The 22,999-nt window shown below is 47.3% G+C and overlaps 1 protein-coding gene across 3 annotated transcripts in view; it reads right to left on the minus strand.

The window, feature by feature from the left end:
• Window positions 1–22,999, minus strand: part of ESPL1 (extra spindle pole bodies like 1, separase) — a 370,011-nt gene that overhangs the window by 54,661 nt on the left and 292,351 nt on the right. For all 3 annotated transcript variants that reach the window (XM_033938043.1, XM_033938045.1, XM_033938044.1), the window contains exon 25: window positions 15,736–15,891. In XM_033938043.1, the coding sequence (XP_033793934.1) occupies window positions 15,736–15,891 (156 nt within the window). The remainder of the gene's footprint in view (window positions 1–15,735; window positions 15,892–22,999) is intronic.

The raw sequence follows: 22,999 nt of genomic DNA on the forward strand, positions 1-22,999 counted from the left end.
AAGAAAGAGCATACGGAACTTCTCCTTGACCAGAAACTTGTTCAGCACTCAGAGGTCCAGAATAGGGCGCAGGCCCCCGTTCTTTTTGGGGACCAGAAAGTACCGGGAGTAGAATCCGGTGCCCCGCTAACACAACGGGACCTCCTCCACTGGCCTGAGGCGAAGGAGGGCATGAACCTCCTGGAGAAGAAGGGGGAATTGCGCTCTGTTCGAAGGACACTCTCTTGGAGGCAGATCCGGAGGCGGCATCTGGAAGTGCATGGAATACCCCTCTCTGATGACGGAGAGGACCCAATTGTCCATAGTTATCAGTTCCCAGTGGTAAGAAAAGGCACTGAGGCGGCCCCCTATAGGCAGAGGAGAAGGCTCGAGGACGGAGGGGGGTCAGCCTTCTCCAACCCAGACAGTCAAAAGGATGGCACAGGCTTAGCCGTCGCAAGAGTCTGAGGCGTTTGAGGGGCCCTCTGCTGCTGCTGACGCCGAGGAGGCGGCCTGGAAAAAGCCGGCGTCGATTTCTGGGGATAGCACCAGGGAGACAACTTGTATAACTTAGGAGGAGTGGGCTTCGCCTTGGGTCGGACCAAGGAGGCAAAGGAGCGCTCATGCTCGGAGAAGCATTTGGTGACTGCCTCGATGGAGTCAAAGAGTTCATTGTCCAAGCACAGGAGATTCGCCAGCCGGTCCTGCAGATTCGGGTCCATGATGTCAACTATGCGGAGCCGAGCCAGGCGGCGCATGGCTACCGCAAAGGCGGAGATCCTGGAAGAGAGTTCAAAGGCATATAACCCTGGAGGAGAATTCAAAGGCCTGAAACATATAAAGCCGAATCTGCGACAGTGTATCCAGGAGCTGGTGAAATTCCGTCTGGCGATGGACAGGCAAATCATCCTGAAAGGAGGGCATGGATTTGATGCACTGTTTGAGATAGGATGTGAAAGTAAAATTGTAGTTCAGAACCCTGTTCGCCATCATCGAGTTTTGGTACAGGCGTCTGCCAAACTTATCCATAGTCTGGCCTTCCCGGCCCGGCAGGACAGCTGCGTAGACCCTGGAAGGATTAGACTTCTTCAGGGAAAACTCCACCACCAGGGACTGGTGGAAGAGTTGAGCCTTCTCAAACCCCTTATAGGGACCGTCCGGTACCTGGATTCCATTTTGGACGGAATGGCCGGGAAAGTTTAAGGAGTCTCCAAATTCCGGAAGAAAGTCTGCTGCAAAACCGGATTCAAAGGGAGGCGAAGGGATTCCTTAGGTGGATAAGGAAGCTCCATCTCCTCCAAATATTCCCGGGTGTACCTGGAAACAGACTGGAGGTCCAATTGCAGCACCTTGCCCATGTCCATCACAAACCTGGTGAAGGAGGACGGCTTGCCCGCAGAAGGCCCCTCAAGGGGGGAAGCCGAGCAAGACTTCGGCGCAGCAGAAAACGAGGGGGAAGTGTCCCTCGAATACTGCGCCGGCACATCCGTGTAAACAAGCATGGACGTTGGAGGCGGCCCCACTAAAAGAACGAGGGGGAGTCGACGACGGCTTGTGCTTAGAGAGCCGGGAAGGCGAGGACCCGGGGGTCCAAGGGACGGAGATCCGGGGAGCCCGCCCCGGCGAGCCCCGGGAAGAAGAGACCTGCCGACATGGGAGGGAGGCGGGAGTCCTCGACCTTGGGGCCCCTCAGTCCGGGGACCGAGACGGCACAGGAAAGCAGAGAAGACTAGGGTCAGATAGTACGAGGTCTGACGGCTTGATGGACCCCGTAGTGCGAGGGCCTGGCGACCTACCCAGCTTCGGGGAAAAATCCCTGGGCCGCTTCGCAGACCTCTGCCTTGAGAAAGAAGTACGTCTCGACCGGTGCTTCGCACGAGGCCGGGCGTCGGGAGAAGTCCGTCTCGAGGGAACTGGCGAGGAATCACTTGAGGACAAGCGTCGAGACCGATGCATCTTGCCTCGAGAGCCCTCGGCGCGACACTCAGGCTGGTCCGCAACGAGCGAGGTCGAGGACGGGACAAGCTGAGCTAAAGCAGAGGAGATCTGCAAGGTTAAGATAGCCTTAAGCATATCCTCGAACATCGGCACCGAGACCAAAGGATTCGGATAAACTGGTGCAGCAGTGCACTCCAACGAGGGCGACTAGATGTAGAGTATTCCCTTAATGTGGAGGCACGCTTGGGAGGAGGTCTCGTCGAGGCCGGCAGGACTACACTCGCTGCCTGGGCGGCCAGAGACTCCGAGGATGGCTTCTTCAGTAGCTAAGCTGAACCTGAAGGAGGAAGAGGAGACTTACCCGAGGCTGAGGTCTTCGAAGCTGGAGTCCCCGAGGTCTTCAAAGTCGAGGGAGACCTGTTCGGGATCGAGACCTTCGAGGCCGACGTCGAGACCGAGGTCAAGGTCGAGGCCAAGACTGGGGTCGAGGTGTTACCAGCTTCCATGGTGAAGAGGTCAAGAATCGTGTCCCGACGCCGATGAAGAGCCCGAGGCTGAAGGGTGGCACAATGAGGGCAAGAGTCTGTAGGGCGATCAACATCCAGGCAAAGGATACACCAACGGTGCGGGTCTGTGATGGAAATTACCCGACCACACTGCGTGCACTTATTGAACCCGGTAAGAGGCCGGGACATATGGCAGGAAGGAGGGCCGCGGCTACGCGAGGCCACTGAAAAACTGGGATTCCCCGGTCACTGATCGATGAAGAAAATACCGAAAAAAAATTTTTTTTTTTTGATAAGACAATAAAAACAATAAAGACAAAAGAGCACAGCGACTTCCGACTAGAAAAACAAGAAAAGAAGCCATGGTGCAAGAAAGGCACTTAGGATCGCAGAGGAGAGAGACAGGGCTTTCTGGCTCCGCGGAAAACTAACAACTGAAGACCATGTTGAGGAGACGCGCCCTCTAGCTGAGCGGGAAGGCACACGCATGCGCGGTGCAGAACTAGCAAACTTGAGATCTTCAATCAAGTGTGCTTGAAAAGCTGTCCGTGACGGGGCTCCGTGGATGACGTCACCCCATATGTAGAGAATATGCTGCCTGCTTGTCCTGGGATAACTTCAATTACTACTTATCGGTATCATCATATGCAGGACCTGACACTCTGCCATTCCAAGTCTTATGTCATGAGCTGTTGAACATTCATTTTTAAAATGTAACGACTTCACTCTCTCCCGTCCAGTACCAGTCATTACAAAGCCAAACTTCAAATATTTAGTCTTATCCTATGTCACTTTCCATAAGCAAAACTATCAGATCCAAGCTAAATTAAAATAACTTCAAATAAATAACAAACTCTTTTATCACCACATAAACAGTAAAGGATTCATGAAGACATTAGTTGCTCATGTTGATGTAAAAATTCTTGTAATTTTTCTGGCTCTTCAAAGTTTGTTCTATTTTCGTAGGTAATCTTCATAATTGCAGGGTATATTAACCCGGATTTACATTACAATCTAGGCGGATTACAAAGAAGCTAACTGGACATTTCCAGGAACATTACAGTTTAGGTGTTAGGATTACAATGAAGCTAACTGGACATTTTCAGAAGATTAGCAAGTTAGGTATTTGGCCCCAATACTTCTCAATTGTGGTTTTAACTCCAAATTTCTTTTTCTTTTATTGGCGGTAGCTTTCGTGAAATCAGGCACTATATGTAAACGAGCATCCTGGCATTTAAAATTTTTGTTCTCCTTTGCCAAGCGAAATATTTCCATAACCTGCTGGTGCCTTAACAGTTTGAAAATTAATGGATGTGAACCTGCTTGTTTATCTGATTTTTTTGTAAGAATCCTATGCGCCCGTTCGATCTCCAAAGGAAACTTTGTTTTAAGTGGCAGTATTTTAGGAAGAAAATTCTCCAAAAAGGAAATCGGGTTATTTTTCTCCACCCCTTCCGGTAAACCTAAGACCCTTAGGTTACTCCTTTCCCTATTGCAGCAATCTTCCAGGTCTCGTGTGAGTATTTCAATCTTTTTCCGATCGAGCCAAATTGAAATAATTCTGCCTCAGTAACTTCGATTCTTTTCTCCAAATGATCCACTTTAATTTCAACCAGTTCCATTTTTTTATTGAGAATAGAAACTTCTTCCATAACTTCTTGTATTTTTCTCGCATTGCCTAAAACAATTTCTTTAAGTTCACGAAGCTCCGTCAAAATTTCACTGTCGGCTCTACTTTCCTTCGCCAACGGAGTCTTCGAAGGGGTTTCTGGCTTCGGTTTAGATCTTTTTACACTTCCTGCGGTTGTAAAAGCTGAAATCAGCCTTTGCCTGCTTCCCCGAAGCCATACATCATACTTTTAAAGTAAAATACAAATTTTTTTCCATGTAACTTATTTAACTTTAAAATGTCTGTCAGCACGGTCGTTTACCCGACCATTTGCATGCACTTCCAAGCCATTCTTAACATGACCATTCTAACTCATCTAGGATACATAAACCGTGCTGAATCAGAAAAAGGTCCCATTAAACTCACACAGTGGCCAAACCAGGTCATAAGGACATGGAATATCTTTCTTACAGCTTATTTACATGGGATAATTATTTTCAGGTTACCTCGCTATTCTTCTTTTTAATGAACTTCAAAAACTTGTCCAAAAATCTTTTGAAACCTCCTGTTAGTTACCTTGACCATATTTCATTCCATTTATTAAATTTATACATTGCAGATAAAATTCTAGAGCTTAAGTTTGCACCGTAGAGGAAAAAACCCTTTACAATTTGTTTACAGGTCTACAGGAGTTACTAACCAGCAGACTGAAGTCCTCTTATGTTCAAAAGATCAAACCACCATAGCCTTTTAACTGTTCCATCCCACATGTATCATGTTTCCTTGAAAATAATACCTAACCCGAAAATAAGACCTAGCATCATTTTCGGGGTAGATCTTAATATAAGCCCTACCCAAAAAATAAGTCCTAGTCCCAGGATTTGCTGGCAACTCCAAAAGACAGACTTAGCTGACGTCTGCACCAAGTCAGAGAGCTTCTGAGAGGAACGAGGCAGCCATCTCAATCCTTGCCACCTCCTGATCCACTAAGGACCAGTCATCAGACTCACAATCCAGGACACGCTCAGCCTACCGAAACATGGCGCGAACCACCAGCCCCCCACAAATAGCCACCTGGACCTCCAAGTCAAAGACATCAAAATTCTGCTTAATAATGGTCTCTAACTTACGCTCCTCAAGAGTCCCGTAAAGCAGAACCACCCTCAACAGGCACGGTATGCCACTTAGAAATCACTGAGACAACCGTGTCCACCACTTATGACTTTAAAATAGCCCTATCCCCCTCCGGGATGGAATACAAACGAGCCATGGCACGCGCTATTTGAAACGGCGCCTCTGGCGTATTCCACTGCGCCAGTACAATATCCCGAATATCCAGATGCATAGGAAAAGAGCGGGAAACAGTATGGATCCCCTATAGAAGAGGGTTCCCCACACATAGGGTCTCCGGTGGTGCTTCTTCAAAATGCAGCACCAACAAGACCTGCTGAATCAGGTCTTATAGCTCATCCCTCTGAAAAAGGCGCACCAAGGACGTCCACCAGCGGCCGTCCCCTCGAGAGGATCCTGGAATTCCTCCAAAGGGTCTAGATCCTCATCCAGGCCGATATGCTCCTCGGACCACCAATTCTCATCCAAAGCCACCCTTGGGCGCTTGGACGAGGGAGGAGGAAGAGGGGATGCCAAAGTAGAAGAGGGAGGCGAAGACACAGGAGGTGCGGAAGAAACCCCCCCACCCCCCTGGGCGCACATGGGACCTCCCAGCCGCCTGAAAATAGGCTCTTCACAAAGAAAAAAAATCAAATCAGGGGAAAAAAAACCCAGGGGTCCCAAGGGACTCCCTTCCACAGCAGGGGACCCAACTGAAACCTGCCCCTGTTTTTCCAGTACAGGGGGAAGGCCACCTGAGGTTACAGACAAAATGGAGGGGCCAGACTGAGATGACAAAGATTCCGCCAAAACAACTCCTCCAGGGCCTGTAGCGGCTGGGAAGCCTGAACCGTCCTAGCTGCTAAAGCAAGCAAGCCGGCATCAGCTGTTAAAACATCAGCTGAGAGGGAATCCTTTGGACCCTGACCGTCGGCAGTTGAGGGAATCCATCCGTGGGTGGTGGAAGATGACCAGGCATCCCCACTGCTCCCTGCTGACTAGCGAGGCACTAGCAGCAGAGAGTTCTGGGTGCCTGCAGCTGCTGCCAATGGAGCTCCACCACCGCACCTGCCTGTACACCGCTTGCACAGGCTGGCTGTGAGTGCCTCGCGTCTGGAGCACAACGAGCACTTTTTTCCCTGTGAAGTGCTCACTGCTCCATACGCAACCTAGCTTAAATCAAAGTGCTGGTTAGTACAAAAATACAGTAAAATATAGTAAATTTAAAGGGAGGCAACCCTGTAGACCGGCACTACCTCAGGATTTTTATTTTAGATCAGACTCAACAGGCTCTCAAAGCAATATGCCTTGCTTGATTTAGGGGGCAAAGTTTACTGCTGAGGCTCCTCTAAAAAAATGTGGGGAGGTATAGGAAATGGGGGGAGGGACCCAGCACGAGACCCGCCGGGTTTGACACCCCCGAGGTCAGACGGACCCCCAAACCCACCCAAGCTCAATCAGGCCAAAACCAGGGACTAGAAACCCCTAAACAAATTCCAACAGCCCTACCAAGGAAGATGGGTACAGCTCACTCAAAACCTCCTGGAGACTGAAAGACTGATAGGAATAGGGGAAGGTCTCTCTTATGTACTATTACAGAGTTTTGTTTCAGTCTCCACCTGCTGGTCATGATGAGATATATACCCGCTTGTAAGATTTAACCTCTACAGGTCTGGAGAGTGCTAAAGAAGCAAACGTTTTCTTACTAAAAAATCTTAAATGTTTTTTTTGGAGTTTTGTATTTTTTTGAATAGGGAGAGAGAGAGCCGCAACTGTTAAGGAGCGGGTCAGAAAAAAAACTGACGGAGGGGAGGGGGCTCGAGGAGTCTGCAATCCTGCACATGCTCAGTAAGCTCAAAAGCTTACTATAGCTATGGGAGAGAGTACCGACGTCATTGGCTCAGTCAAAGACTTCACCAATCAAGTGGATCTGCCTGTCTCTGGAGAAAGAAGAGGTAAGCACATGTGCTGGGGATATCAAAGGGATAGGCAAGGAGACTGCTAAGGTGATTTGGGAGAATTTACAGAAAGCTATGGAGGAGGAGGAGGGTGTGTTAGAATTGTGAATGCAGGGAGGTGGTGTCTGGTAGAGAGGGGCAAAAACTGGAAACTCAGGGTATTTGAGTGATATCAAGAGGAAAATACAGTTAGAGAAATATGCATGCTGGGGGATGATTTTAGAAAAAGCAAGAAGACAAACTGGGGATTGAACCTCAGGGGGTAAGGAGATCAAGGATAGGAAGGGGTTCAAGCTAGCTGGGGAGTGAGATTGCAGGAGAAGAGAGGAGGGTTTGAAACTTAAATAGCCCATGCAGTCTGGCCATCCACAGTAACCATTACCGCTTCCTCTAAGACACAGTTCTTCAACCGCCGGTCCGCGGACCGGTGGCGGTCCGCAGAAAATTTCTGCCGGTCTGCAGAGGGCCGGCGAGATCAAGACGGCAGTTAAATTTCCTGCCGACTGCGGTTCCTCCCGACTAATGTTCCTCCCAGCCTCAGGCGATCAAGATAGGCTGCCAACGTCGGGGCCTTCCCTCTCTGAGTCTCGCCTGTTCGGAAACAGGAAGTTGAAACAAAATAGGCGGGACTCAGAGAGTGAAGGTCCCGACGTCGGCAGCGTGTCTTGATCGCCACCCCTGCCGAGTTGCTGAAGAGGGCTGCGGGGAAGTTGCAATTAGACCGGAGAGAGCTGCAGATTCAGGTGCAGGTGGAGGGAGATGGTCAGCGTGTGCGAACAAGATCCTGGAGAGCCTTCACAGTGGCTGTCTCCCCTCCCACCAGCTCTCCAATTTGCCAGGGAAGTGATTTACCGGCAACTTCCTGCAGGCAAGTACCGAGAGCTGCTGGAAGGGGAGGAAGCCACTGTAGGAGGCTGGGAAGGTCTGGAAAAGGGAGAGCTGTTACTGGACTTGAAGGGAGTTAGAAGGGGAGATGCTGCTGGGAGGGGAGGAGGGAAAGGTATGGGAAGAGAGTTAATGTTGGATAGAGGGAGGAGGGAAGGGAGAAGAAGGAGAGATGCTGCTGGGAGGGGAGGAGTGAAAGAGATGGGAAGAGAGTTACTGTTGAATAGAGGGAGGAGGGAAGGGAGAAGAAGGAGAGATGCTGCTGGGAGGGAGGAGGGAAAGGGATGGGAAGAGAGTTAATGTTGGATAGAGGGAGGAGGGAAGGGAGAAGGAAAAAAAGGAAGGAGGGTAGGGAGAAAGAAAAAAGGAAGGAAACAGCTGGCAGGGAGATTACAGGAGGGGAAGGGGGTCAGGGTGGAATGGAGAGATCAGATGAGAGAAAGGGGAGAGAGAGGAATGAGAAAGTAGAGAGACATTGATGCTGGAAAGGGGGTCAGCAGAGAAATGAGAGAGGGATAAAGATGCTAGATCTGGTATAGGAGAGATAAAAATGAAGAAGGCAGTGAAGCTGGAATGAATGATGTAAAAAGGAGAGGAGGATGGACAAGGAAGAGAGGCATAGAAAGAAGTCAGATACATATGGAAGGGGGAGAGGGCAGACATTGGATGGAACGGGCAGATACTGGAAGGAAAAGAGTGAAAAGAAGATGAAAGCAGAAACCAGAGACAACAAAAGGTAGAAAAAAATAATTTTATTTCTATTTTGTCATTAGAATATATCAGATTTGAATTATATATCCTGCTAGACATAACTGGGGACTGCAGTATTCTGTTAGCATGATATTTCTATGTAGCATTCTATAATAACTTGGCTTGTTCAGTTTTCTTGATAGTAGAGGGGATATATGTGAAGGGGAGGGGAGACAGGGGTTTTGTTGGTCCGTGCTCTGTATATTTGTATTTATAAAATCACAATTGTTCAGAATATTGTTTCTTTTTATACTTTAATAAAATATGTTCAATATAAAATCATAATTGCGGCTTGCGCAGATGGAATCAGATGGTTTGCGGGGACCGAGTTCGCGGAGATGGGGCGTAAACGGGGTTTTTAAATTTTAGTCCTAGTAGTTTGCCGGTCCACAAAATAATTCTTTTATTTCTGCCGGTCCACGGGTGTAAAAAGGTTGAAGAACACTGCTCTAAGAGACCTGACATGCCTATCAAAGGCTTTCTTGAATTCAGACACAGTCTCAAGTCTCCACCACCTCTACAGGGAGACTGTTCCACACATCTACCACCCTTTCTGTAAAAAAGTATTTCCTTAGATTTCTCATAAGAACATAAGAAGTTGCCCCCACTGAGTCAGACCAGAGGTCCATCTTGCTCAGCGGTCCGCTCCCGCGGCGGCCCATCAGGCCTAGTGCCTGAACAGTGGTCCCTGATTAATTTTGTAACTTACCTCTAATCCCATCCCTATAATCTACCTCTACTCTTATCTGTACCCCTCAATCCCTTTGTCTTCCAAGTACCTATCCAAAGCTTCTTTGAACCCCTGTAGCGTGCTCCTGTTTATCACAACCTCTGGTAGCGCGTTCCATGTATCCACCACCCTCTGTGTGAAAAAGAACTTCCTGGCGTTTGTTCTAAACCTCTCCCCTTTCAATTTCTCTGAGTGCCCCCTTGTACTTATTGATCCCCTTAATTTGAAAAATCTGTCCCTGTCTATTTTTTCTATGCCCAGGGACAGATTTTTTCAAATTAAGGGGATCAATAAGTACAAGGGGGCACTCAGAGAAATTGAAAGGGGAGAGGTTTAGAACAAACGCCAGGAAGTTTTTACACACAGAGAGTGGTGGTCTATCATCTCTTAACTTCATCCTATGCCCTCTCATTTCAGTGCTTCCTTTCAAATGAGACTTGCCTCATGCGCATTTACATCACATAGGTATTTAAACAACTCTATCATATCTCCCCTCTCCAGCCTTTCCTCCAAAGTATACAGATTGAGATCTTTAAGTCTGTCCCCATACGCCTTATAACAGACCATGCACCATTTTATTAGCCTTCCTCTGGACTGACTCCATTCTTTTTATATCTTTTTGAAGGTGTGGCCTCCAGAATTGTACACAATATTTTAATGAGGTCTCACCAAAGTCTTATACAGGGGTATCAATACCTCCTTTTTCCTACTAGCCATTTCTCTCCCTATGCAACCTAGCATCCTTCTAGCTTTCACCGTCACCTTTTCAACCTTTTTGGCCACCTTAAGATCATCACATACAATCACACCCAAGTCCCGCTCTTCTGTCATCTTGACATAGGGACATTGGATCATCTGTTCTACTGTCCTTTAGTACTTAATTTTTGGAAGTCGATATGGGGACATTTTAACAGCATTCTAGATTCAGCAATTCCATTAACCTATGATGTAGTCATCTGTGGGACGTTATTGCAAATTAAATCCCGCTGGACCGATATAAATGTCGACTTTTCCTCATCATGACCAGGATAGCCATGCAGCTGGTTACTTGTAATTGGAAGAGTTATGATCGCCTTAATTTTCCTTTTGGTGGGTGAATTTATGCTTAAGTTACAGTTATGAAAAGATGTACGCTGATATGTTTGGGCATAGCAATTTATTTAAATTGGTTTGGGGCCCATTGTCATCTTTTATTACTTCATTATAATTGTCTTTTATCATTAATTTTTGTGGATTTACACACACATCCAGGGAAGGGTGGGAGGGGGGTCATCTCTTTGCTTTGTTATGATCCTTGATTACATGTACTAGAAGGGAAAGGGGGGTTATTCTTTATGTGTTATTACTGACTGATTATGTGCTTACTTTGGTGATTAATGTATGTACATTGTCCTGTACTTTTTGTTGGCCTGAAAATTAATAAAGATTTAAAAAACAACAACTTTGGCTTCCAGAACCTTCCTCCTGGACCTTCTCATGTTGTGGTTAACTGTTTTTAATTTTTAACTTATTATACACTGTCTACAAGCTTGAAACGTAGAGAATGACACGGTGACAAAATTCATCACCGTTCCCGTCCCCACGGATAACTGCGGGAAACCATGTTCATGTCATTCTTTAAGGAGAGAGGGAAGAATCAGAGTATGAATGGCCACAACCACTGACCCACAAGCTTTGAAGAATGCTGGTGTAGAAGGACCGAGGTTGAAATAGACACTAGAAAATGACATGGGATTATTTCCCACAGTTATCCGCGGGGACGGGAACGGTGACGAATTTTGTCACCGTGTCATTCTCTACTTGAAAGCTATCAAAGTAGTATACAGTGGGGTTCCCACATTATGACAGTTAGTTCCTCCCCAGCAGAATTTAAAATCCTATCTAGATTATATCAGATCCACTATCTTTGCTGCAGATTGACAAGTTACCAATGATATCTACCTGCCTAAACAAATCAATTGCTGACCTAACCCTTTCTTTCCAGATACATGACTCTGGAAAATATTCAGGGGAGCTTGTTACTGACCTGGAGGGACATCGGAGGAGACTTTTTGGCTGCCCCCAAGTCTCCTGCAGCAGCGGTTCTTCCTCTCTCTGACCTAGCTGGAAGGCACTGACAGAGACGGACCCCTGACATCATCGGGTCCGTCTCCAACTGTTTAAAGAGCAGCTGCTGCCGCAGTTGCGGCCACAGGGCGTGGCTGAAGGGTGTGCCCAAAGGGGCACACAAGGCCCCTTGGAGCCACGAGGAGTCGGGGAGTCGGAATTCAAGTTGGTATTTACTTTTATATTTGTGGCTTTAGATTTGAATATGGGGAAAAGGAAAATTAAGCCGAAAAGTTCAACACCAGCTGTATCTGGTCCCATAGATAGGCATTTAACATTACTATCTGAAAATCCATCAGAAGTACCATTAAATATGGATTCCTCCTTGTCAGGAGCTTCAATGAGTCCCCTCGAACGGTGTCCTCCCCTTCACCCAGTATCAAGTAATAGTAGGAATATAAACCCTACTATTTCCAACGGACAAGTGGTATCCTCCACTCATATTAAGTTAGTTTATACTGAAATACCTAAACCTCCTGTTCTATTGTCCCCATATCTTAGCCTTTTGGAACTCAATCTGGGATCAAGTAAATTGTTTATTGGAAAATCACGTAGCATTAACTTATGATACTGTACTTTTTGGTATGTCTATGAGAAAAAAAGAGTCAGATATCAATGTGTAATAACAAACTTTTATTGATTTTGACCGGAGTAGCCATTCAACATATTACTAATAACTGGAAAGACCATAGTAGGTTCAATTTTAAATTTTGGTGGAATTCAGTTTGCCACATATACAGAATGGAAAGATCAATAGCGGTGCAAAATGGAAATTATAAAAACTTCATTAAAATTTGGGAACCATTAATGTCCTTTTGTCATGATTGATGCCATTTTCCTAATATTTCTATATTTAATATGTAAGATAAGGGTGGGGTGGGGGGAGGGTTTCTATTATATGAAAAATAAAAATTACTAAAAGGATTTCAGGATGGGAGAGGGAGGGTTATATTTACAACTATAAGTTATAATGATAAGATGTACAAGTGGTTAAATCTATGTTATTGTGTTGCAATTTTTGTACACTTGATGAAAGTTTTAAAATGAATAAAGAATTATACACAGAAATACCTAAACCACTGAATTTTTCAGGTGGAGTGGAGAAAAATCCACTAACGGAGGAAACACAGGATATTACCCTTAAAGATTTATGGTTAGGTATTTTTTGAGTTGAAGGGTTTCTCAGGACAATGATGAAACAAATGGGGGATTTTTCTCAGTCAGTTTCTCATAAATTAGAAAATGTGGATTTCAATTTGAATTGTTTGGATAAACGATTAAATGTTATGGAAACTCAATGTAATACACTTCAAGCTGTCTCGGTATCTCCTGTTAAAGATTCTACAGTGATACATTCTAAAATAGAATCTATGGAAAATATGAATAGAGCGAAAAATCTCCGCTTAGTCAATTTCCCAGTAACTCATTTATTATCACCTGAAATTTTATTAAGGATTGTCTAATGCAGAGAATTTTCCAATAAATAACTACTATTACATTCATCAAAAAAAAAAAAAAAAAAAATAGAATCTGACCAGGAGGAGGACCATTTGGTCACGACTGAAGTAAATTTGACTGAATTTTTGGAAGATACTCAGGATGTGATCCAGAGTAGGTTTACCCTGGTGATTACATGCATAGTGAGATAGATAAGATGTTAATAATGAAACTTTATTTTAAAAACAGGTTAAATGAAATTTTGTGGGGATCTGGTTAGGATTTTTCCGGATGTCTTTAGATCCACTCAATTAAGAAGGAAAGAGTTTCTGAAGTTAAAAGTTAGAGTTTTGGCTCTAGACGCACCTTTCTACCTGAAATTTCCTTGTAAATGTTTAGTTAAGATGCAGGATATTGAGTGTTTTTTGGGACCCCATTCAATTACAACAATTTTTAGTTGCGAGAGAACAGAAATGAGTTGTTTCATTTGCTGAGAAAAAGAGAGGAGAAAATTAGTATCCCAATTAAGTAAGGAATGATTCAAGGTTCGTTAGGATGAACTGAGAATTATTGTCCTTTATCTTTTCTTGAAAATTTGTTTGTTTAGAAATTGTAACGTGTCTCCCCATAATGTGGGCGTAAAAAGGAATTATGTATGAATGATTATGTATTGTTTATGAGATGTCTTTTTTCCATTGAATTATTGGATATTGTAAGTATTCAAAATTATATTGTTTATGAGATGTCTTTTTTTTCCATTGAATTATTGGATATTGTAAGTATTCAAAATTATTAAAAAAAAAAATATTCAGTTAGCTTGGTGTATGGCTGGAAGTGATTTTTTTAGCCAAGACCTGGCCCAGCAAATTGTCTCTTGTAGAGAGTTGCACAGGGACAGAAATCCCACCCGTCCCCGCCAAAGTCCCACCCGTCCCCGCGAGGAATCCCACCCGTCCCCGTGAGGAATCCCTCCATCCCCACCCGTCCCCGCGAGGAATCCCCTCCGTCCCCACCCGTCCCTAAAAACTTCAGAAATAGTTATCTCATTTAATTATGCTACTGAATTAAAGGCTCTGGTAGAAACCCATTTACAAATAAGCAAAAAGACTTTATTAATTTGAAAATATTAATTGGGAAGAATACATACTTTGTAAACGAGTTTCTACCAGAGCCTCTAATGTTTATAAATTTTTATCAACAACTAATATACTACTTTATCCTGAAGCAAAAAAAAAAAAATAAAAAAAAGAAATAGAATTCTTTTTCTACCTTTGTTGCCTGGTTTCTGCTTTCCTCATGTTCTCATTCAATTCCTTCCATCCACTGTCTCTCTTCCTTCTGCATCTTCCATTTGCTCTGTTACTGTGCCTCTCCCTTTCTTCCCCCTTCCAAATTGGTCTGGCACCCATCTTCTTCTCTCCGCTCCCCCCATAGTCTGGCATCTGTCTTCTTCCCTGCCAGCGTCTTCTCCCTACTCTCTCTTCCTCATTTCCTTTCAGTGTCCTTCTCCCCCCCATCTTCCCCATGTCCTTTCAGCGTCCTTCTCCCTCTCTGTCTTCCCCATGTCCTTTCAGCGTCCTTCTCCCTCTCTGTCTTCCCCATGGCCTTTCAGCGTCCTTCTCCACCCCTTTGTCTTCCCGATGTGCTTTCAGCATCCTTCTCCCCCCCCTGTCTTCCACAAGTGCTTTCAGAGTCCTTCCCCCCCGCCCTTCCCATGGCCTTTCAGCGTCCTTCTCCACCCCTTTGTATTCCCCCATGTGCTTTCAGCGTCCTTCTCCCTCCTCTGTCTTCAAGTGCTTTCAGAGTCCTTCCCCCCTCCTCCTGTCTTCACCATGGCCTTTCAGCGTCCTTCTCCCCCCCCTCCTCTACCGCCCTGGGTGCAGCACAGCCGGCCAGGTCCCCTTACTTTTGTGGCACTTCCCCGACCGACCGACAACAGCCCCGGTCCACAAACCTCCCTGCCCTTAACCGCGAATCTAAATTACCTTCTTACAGCTGCTGTAAGAAGGTAATTTAGATTCGCGGCTACAGGGCAGGGAGGATTGTTGGACCCGGGCTGTTATCGGTCGGTCGGGGAAGTGCCACAAAAGTAAGGGGACCTGGCCGGCTGTGCTGCAACCGGGGCGGGGCGGGGTGGGACGGACCGCCCCCCTCCCTTGGTAGCCACTCGAACCGCGAGGCTACTCTCCTTCTCCTTACCTGCCCTGCCTGCAGCACAGAGCCGAACGGAAGTCTTCCCGACATCAGCGCTGACGTCGGAGGGAGGGAGGGCTTTGTTTAAGCCCTCCCTCCCCTCCGACGTCAGTGCTGACGTCGGGAAGACTTCCGTTCGGCTCTGTGCTGCAAGCAGAGAAGGTAGGGAGAAGAAGAGCCGCGCGACTGAGTACATCCAGCCCCGCAGGAGCCCCGCGACCCTCGGAGGCGTCCCCATGGGATCCCCGCGACCCTAGGGGGCATCCCCACGGGATCCCCGCGACCCTAGGGGCGTCCCCACGGGATCCCCGCGACCCTAGGGGCGTCCCCACGGGATCCCCGTGACCCGAAGGGGGAACCCGCGGGATGCCCGCAGGTCCCGTGGGATTCCCGTCGTCCCCGTTCCTGTGCAGCTCTCTAGTCTCTTGTCAGATGAACTTTCTGCTCTAAAGCAGTACAGGGGCTGCCAGACTGGAATAAAACTTGACATATCCAGAGCCCACACCAGTTTAATCTGAGACGCGTAAGTTTTACCTTCAGTAATGCCAGGTCACAATTTTCACAACCACATTCTTCCAATTGTTTCTGCAGATTGCAGGCTTCCACTGTCACACCAGGATCTTGACTGGATGGTAGCAGGACCCCTTTCCAGCACCCAAGAACATGATCTTCCAGGGACTCTATCAGGAGCTACAGAGACAGAAATGAAGCCCATAGATGTAGATAACCAGAGCAGATAAAAGCAAGAAACATTCTGTCCTTTCAGTCTGCAGCCCACTTATTTCTTTAGTACTACTAGATGCACACTGTGCAAATACATTTGAAAGAAGTCACACACTTAGGGCTCCTTTTACTAAGGTGCGTTAGGGCCTTAATGCGCAAAATAGCGCATGCTAGACCTTAACGCCAGCATTGAGCTGGCGTTATTCTAGAAGCATACCGCGTGGTAATTTCGTGCTTGCGCTAAAAACGCTAGCACACCTTAGTAAAAGGAGCCCTTAAGATCTAAACTTTCTTCATATCCTAATTCACAAATTGAGACCCCAAAAGGAAACTTTATGTCTTACCTGAATTATATTCCTCTATAAGCAGGAGGAAATAGAGGGTAATAAGCTGAACTCTTATATAGGACACCAGAGCAGACAAAACCTTTCAGTACTCCATTAACTAAGCAGAAATAGCAGGATAATAACAGCAAACTTCTTCCTCACAACAAATATGAAGATTCCTAACTAGTGAACAAGAAAAAATAAATATGAACCTGATGCAAACAAAAACTCAAAGGGCAGGATTTCTAAACTCATCTGTTTTAATTAAAGGAAATAAACTTTTCCTTCCATTTCATCAGCAACAGATGAGTCCATAAATTGTGGAATGTTGCAAAGCAGTCCTTAAAATATAAAACATAGAAACATGATGGCAGATAAAGGCCAAATGGCCCATCTAACGTATTTTCGCGGATATAACGCGCACCATTGTAAAACGCGCACAGGGGTATAGCGCGCAGAAATCACGATGATATGTACAAAAACTTTTCTATACCGCGCTCAGGCATATAACGCGCATGCTGCCCGACTCTCCTTTCGCCCGCCCTGACTTTCCGTGCGCTGTCCCGACTCTCCGTTCACCCCCCCTGACTTCCGTGCACTGCCCTGACTTTCCGTGCGCTGTCCCGACTCTCCGTTCACCCCCCCTGACTTTCCGTGCACTGTCCTCCCTTGAAGTCCTGTCCCCCCTTGAAGGTCTGTCCCCATCCTGAAAGCCTGATGCCCCCCCCGACGTCCGATACACCCCCCCCCCGGCAGGACCACTCGCACCCTCACCCCGAAGGACCGCCGACTCCCCAACAATATCGGGCCAGGAGGGAGCCCAAACCCTCCTGGCCACGGCGACCCCCTAACCCCACCCCGCACTACATTACGGGCAGGAGGGATCCCAGGCCCTCCTGCCCTCGACGCAAACCCCCTCCCCCGAACGACCGCCCCCCCCCCAAGAACCTCCGCCCGTCCCCCAGCTTACCCGCGACCCCCCTGGCCGACCCCCACGACACCCCCACCCGCCTTCCCCGTACCTTTGTGTAGTTGGGCCAGAAGGGAGCCCAAACCCTCCTGGCCACGGCGACCCCCTAACCCCACCCCGCACTACATTACGGGCAGGAGGGATCCCAGGCCCTCCTGCCCTCGACGCAAACCCCCCTCCCCCCCAGCCGACCCGCGACCCCCCTGGCCGACCCCCACGACCCCCCTTCCCCGTACCTTTGGAAGTTGGCCGGACAGACGGGAGCCAAACCCGCCTGTCCGGCAGGCAGCCAACGAAGGAATGAGGCCGGATTGGCCCATCCGTCCTAAAGCTCCGCCTACTGGTGGGGCCTAAGGCGCGTGGGCCAATCAGAATAGGCCCTGGAGCCTTAGGTCCCACCTGGGGGCGCGGCCTGAGGCACATGGTCGGGTTTGGCCCATGTGCCTCAGGCCGCGCCCCCAGGTGGGACCTAAGGCTCCAGGGCCTATTCTGATTGGCCCACGCGCCTTAGGCCCCACCAGTAGGCGGAGCTTTAGGACGGATGGGCCAATCCGGCCTCATTCCTTCGTTGGCTGCCTGCCGGACAGGCGGGTTTGGCTCCCGTCTGTCCGGCCAACTTCCAAAGGTACGGGGAAGGGGGGGTCGTGGGGGTCGGCCAGGGGGGTCGCGGGTCGGCTGGGGGGGAGGGGGGTTTGCGTCGAGGGCAGGAGGGCCTGGGATCCCTCCTGCCCGTAATGTAGTGCGGGGTGGGGTTAGGGGGGCGCCGTGGCCAGGAGGGTTTGGGCTCCCTTCTGGCCCAACTACACAAAGGTACGGGGAAGGCGGGTGGGGGTGTCGTGGGGGTCGGCCAGGGGGGTCGCGGGTCGGCTGGGGGACGGGCGGAGGTTCTTGGGGGGGGGCGGTCGTTGGGGGGAGGGGGTTTGCGTCGAGGGCAGGAGGGCCTGGGATCTCTCCTGCCCGTAATGTAGTGCGGGGTGGGGTTAGGGGGTCGCCGTGGCCAGGAGGGTTTGGGCTCCCTCCTGGCCCGATATTGTTGGGGAGTCGGCGGTCCTTCGGGGTGAGGGTGCGAGTGGTCCTGCCGGGGGGGGGGGGATGTATCGGACGTCGGGGAGTCGGCCGGGCAAGAGGGCTTGGGCTCCCTCTTGCTCCGATCGTGGGTGCGGGTGGGAGCGCGTGCGAGCGGTCGTTCGGGGTGGGGGTGCGAGCGGTCCTGCTGGGGGGGTGAATCGGGCGTCGGGCGGGGTGGGAACTATGTTTAAAAACTTTTCTATACCGCGCTCAGGCATATAACGCGCGAGGGGTATGCGCGGTACGTAAAATCACGTATAACGCGCGCGTTATATCCGCGAAAATACGGTAGTTTGCCCATCCGCGGTAACCATTATCTCTTTCTCTCTCCGAGAGATCCCATATGCCTATCCCAGGCCCTTTTGAATTCAGACACAGTCTCGGTCTCCACCACCTCTTCTGGGAGACTGTTCCATGCATCTACCACCCTTTTTGTAAAGAAGTATTTTGTTAGATTACTCCGGAGCCTTTCACCTCTTAACTTCATCCTATGCCCTCTCATTGCAGAGTTTCCTTTCAAATTAAAGAGACTCAATTCATACGCATTTACATTACATAGGTATTTAAATGTCTCTATCATATCTCCCCTCTCCCGCCTTTCCTCTAAAGTATACAGATTGAGATCTTTAACGCTGTCCCCGTATACCTTATGACGAAGACCATGCACCATTTTAGTAGCCTTCCTTTGGACCGGCTCCATCCTTTTTATATCTTTTGAAGGTGTGGACTCAAGAATTTACACAATATTTTAAATGAGGTCTCATCAAAGTCTTATACAGGGGCATCAATACCTCCTTTTTCCTAATGGCCATATGTCTCCCTATGCACTCTAGCATCCTTCTAGCTTTCACCGTCACCTTTTCAACCTGTTTGGCCACCTTGAGATAATCACATATAATCACATCAGTCCTGCTCTTTTTTTTAAAATTTTTAACACTTTCAATAAGTGAAAACAATATAAAAAACATTTTACACTTTAAACATCACTTAATATTTTTGTAAGACTCAAACAGATCAATACCTCTCCCCCCACCCTAGCTAACAATTATCATTAAAGTATCTATTAAATTTTCATAACTTATAAAAATGTGCTATACATATCTTAACCATAAATTTAGCATTTATAAACATTCAGAAACTGTTTATTAAATCCCTCAAAATATCCTCCCTTCCTCACAATACTCTCAGGAAAGATAAGAAATTCATTTAAAACCTATATTTCACCTCTCCCCCCCCCAGATGTGCAATTAATATATCAACAAAAATCAAAACAATAATAATTCTACAAAAGACATCAATAGGCCCCATATTAATTTGAAATTTTTTATGTTACTTGACAAATCAGCATTCATTTTCTCATATTTATATATTAAACATAAATTTGCCCACCAGAATGCAAAGTTAAGATGATCCCAATTTTTCCAGTTGTGTGTAATCAATTGTACAGCTGTACCCATCATAATTAAGAGTCATCTTATATTTGTCTAATTGATCTTTAACATGCAACACAGACCACAGATCACTACTTCATAAGTCAAAGGGATCGCAGATTCTAAAATATTATTAATATGCAGTGGCGTACCAAGGGGGGGGGGCGGTCCGCCCCGGGTACCAAGCCCTGAGGGGGTGCTCCCAGTCCGGTCCCCCCCCCTGCGCCGGGTGTCGCATCTGGAAACAGCCTTCAGCAAGATCGCGATGCCAGTGATCTTTGCCTGCTTCGGCTGTTTCCTCCGCCACAGTCCCGCCCCTCCTCTGACGTCAGAGGAGGGGCGGGACCGCAGCGGAGGAAACAGCCGAAGCAAGCAAAGACCGCTGGCATCGCGCGATCTTGCTGTAGGCTGTTTCCCCAGAGAAATGAAGCGGAGAGGCCGGGGGAATGAGCGGTCCTTCGAGGTAGTGGGGGGGGGGGGGGGCGGGGGGGCAGGCAGACCTTGTGGAGGGGGGGAGACAGGCCTTCAGGGGACAGGCAGGCCTTCAAGGGGGGGGACAGGCCTTCGAGGGGGGTGCAGGCCTTCGGGGGGGTGCAGAACTTTGGGGGGTGCAGACCTTCGGGGGGTGCAGACCTTAAGGGGGGCAGGCCTTCGAGGGGGGTGTAGGCCTTTGGGGGGGGGCAGGCCTTCAGGGGAGGCAGGCCTTTGAGAGGGGTGTAGGCCTTTGGGGGGGTGCAGGCCTTCAAGGGGGGGCGGACAGGCCTTCAAGGGGGGAACAGGCCTTCAGGGGTGGGATGCAGACCTTTAAGGGGGGGACAGGCCTTCAGGGGAGGAGGGCCCTGGTGTAGAAGTACACGGAGGGAAGGGGGAGGGGTTCAAAGAGACGTGCATATGCCGGACTTTGGGTGGGAAGAAATAATGGGTCTGAAAATAGAGGAGAGAGAGAGAGAGGTGATGGACATGAGTTTTAGGGAGGGAAGGAACAGAAAGGGGGAGAAGTTGGACACAAGGGATGGTGTGGAAGGGGGGGATAGAGATACTGGTTAGGAGGGTAGTTGGGAAAAGAAAGGGAGATATAGTGGACCCTGGGGTGGTGGGGAAGGAGGAAGAGCTGCTAGATGAAAGGGTAGTTAAGAAAAGGTGGATCTGTGGAGGGAGATGAAAAAAAGGAAAGATACCAGACTTCCTGGGAAGGGAAGGGAAATGGAAAGGGAGGACAGAGTTGGCAGATGGATGGTTAGCATGCAGAAAGAAGGAGACCCTGGCAAGCAAGTTATCAGAAGACAACCAGAGCCTTGGACCAACAAGATTTGAAAAATAACCAGACAACAAAAAGGTAGAAAAACTAATTTTATTTTCTGTTTTGTGATTACAATATGTCAGATTTGAAATGTGTATCCTGCCAGAGCTGGTGTTAGACCGCAAACGTGAGCTAGGATTTAACAGAGAGAGGAAAAGTCCTTTTTGTTTCTTTATTTTATTTACACCACAGCGCCAGTGTAGTTAGAAGCCAAAGGGGGGTGAAAAAGCTATAAAATAAACCCACCAGAATGTTTGAAAAAAACACCCAATTGGGCAGTAAAATCGAATCGATAAACCAATTCAATAGGCTGAATCGAATCAAAATTTTTTTTCCTGAATCTGGCAGCACTAGTTTGCGCTACTGTCTTAGACTTTAGGACCTGGGATTGGGGAGAGATGGCATCCTCAGTACTTTATAATGCAAGTGAAATGAGGATTTGGTCAGATTTTTGAAGGGTCTGCACTCTGCAGAAGAAAAATATTGTATAGACCGGGGACATGAGACAGCAGGAAATGGGAACTTTTCTTCCTTCTATTTTTGTGAATGGCAAGGCTGAGGATGTCAGAGTTCAGTTAAAATATGTGCTTTATAAGAAAATATAATAATGTGTTTTATAAAGTTTATAACATTGCTGGGCTACCCGGTGAGGTGTTCCTAGTGGTGGTGGTGGCAGCAGCATGTCAATGTGTTGAGAGGAAGAGGTGATCTGGGAAATTCTGCTGAGCAAACTCCAGGCCCATTTCCACCCCCCAGTTAGTCCACTCCACTCAACTGGTTCACACACTGAGTGGGTCTTTGGGTGTTGTTCCTGGGTAGTTGTTTTGGGATCTCTTCCAGTGGTTTGTCAATATCTCCTTTTGGTCCAAAGAAGGAAACTTTGTTAACCTTAGCACTGACCTACAGAATATGTTTGAAACAGCGCTGCTTGTGTGGCATTAGTCTATGTAGTGATCGAAAGAAAAAAAACAGACCTTTGCACATTTTTGCACTATATGGTGGGTGTATGAGGAGATTCACATTTCCTGCACAGCTAAGTCCATGTGAAGTTACCTTGTGCTGTATTTGACATCTAGCAAAGTCTCTGTTTGGAAGGAAAGATCTCAGCTTAAAAATGAAGTGGCCAGAAGTTATGGTAAAAGCAGATAGCGTAGCTGGTTTTAAGAAAGGTTTGGACAAATTCCTGGAGGAAAAGTCCATAGTCTGTTATTAAGACATGGAGGAAACATCTGCTTGCCCTGGATTGGTAGCATGGAATGTTGCTACTCTTTGGGTTTTGACCAGGTACTAGTGACCTGGATTGGCTTCCATGAGAATGGGCTACTGGGCATGATAGACCATTGGTCTGACTCAGTTAGGCTATTCTTATGTTATGTTCTCATCTGTAGGAGCCTTTGTTTTCACTTCTTATTTTAATGTATTTTTTTCTGAGAACTTATCAGTGTTTTATATAATGGGAACAAAAATGGAAGAGAATTAATGTGTGTGGGATGAGGGGGTAACTAATTTCTTCAGCTAAATAATTCAATCCACCTCAACCAGACATAGAACTCACGCACCATTCACACACCCTCCAACCAAAAACATCAAAAGAAAAAAAAACTGTTTGACAACCTCCTAGCCATTCGAGCTGCAACACTCGACCCCAACTCTACAACCTATTGACCTCGACCACAAACTACAAAACCTTCAAAAAAGAAATAAAAACCCTTCTATTAAAAAAAAACACATAAAACTGAACACAATCAGAACTGTCCCAAGCATCACCTGCAACTACTCCATATGTACTTCTGATGTCATGACAATTCAGACATAATTTATGTTATGTTATGGTATGTTTGGAATAATGGTTACATATATGAGGTTCAATGAAAGAAAATTTTCACTGCCTGTTTCTATTATGACTATTTATTCAGTTTCATGGTTATTACAAAAAATATTTTTTTACATGGGGGGGGTGTCAAAAAATTATGGGCACCGG

The sequence above is a fragment of the Geotrypetes seraphini genome, chromosome 3 (assembly GCF_902459505.1).
Source record: "Geotrypetes seraphini chromosome 3, aGeoSer1.1, whole genome shotgun sequence".
Lineage (NCBI taxonomy): Eukaryota > Metazoa > Chordata > Amphibia > Gymnophiona > Dermophiidae > Geotrypetes > Geotrypetes seraphini.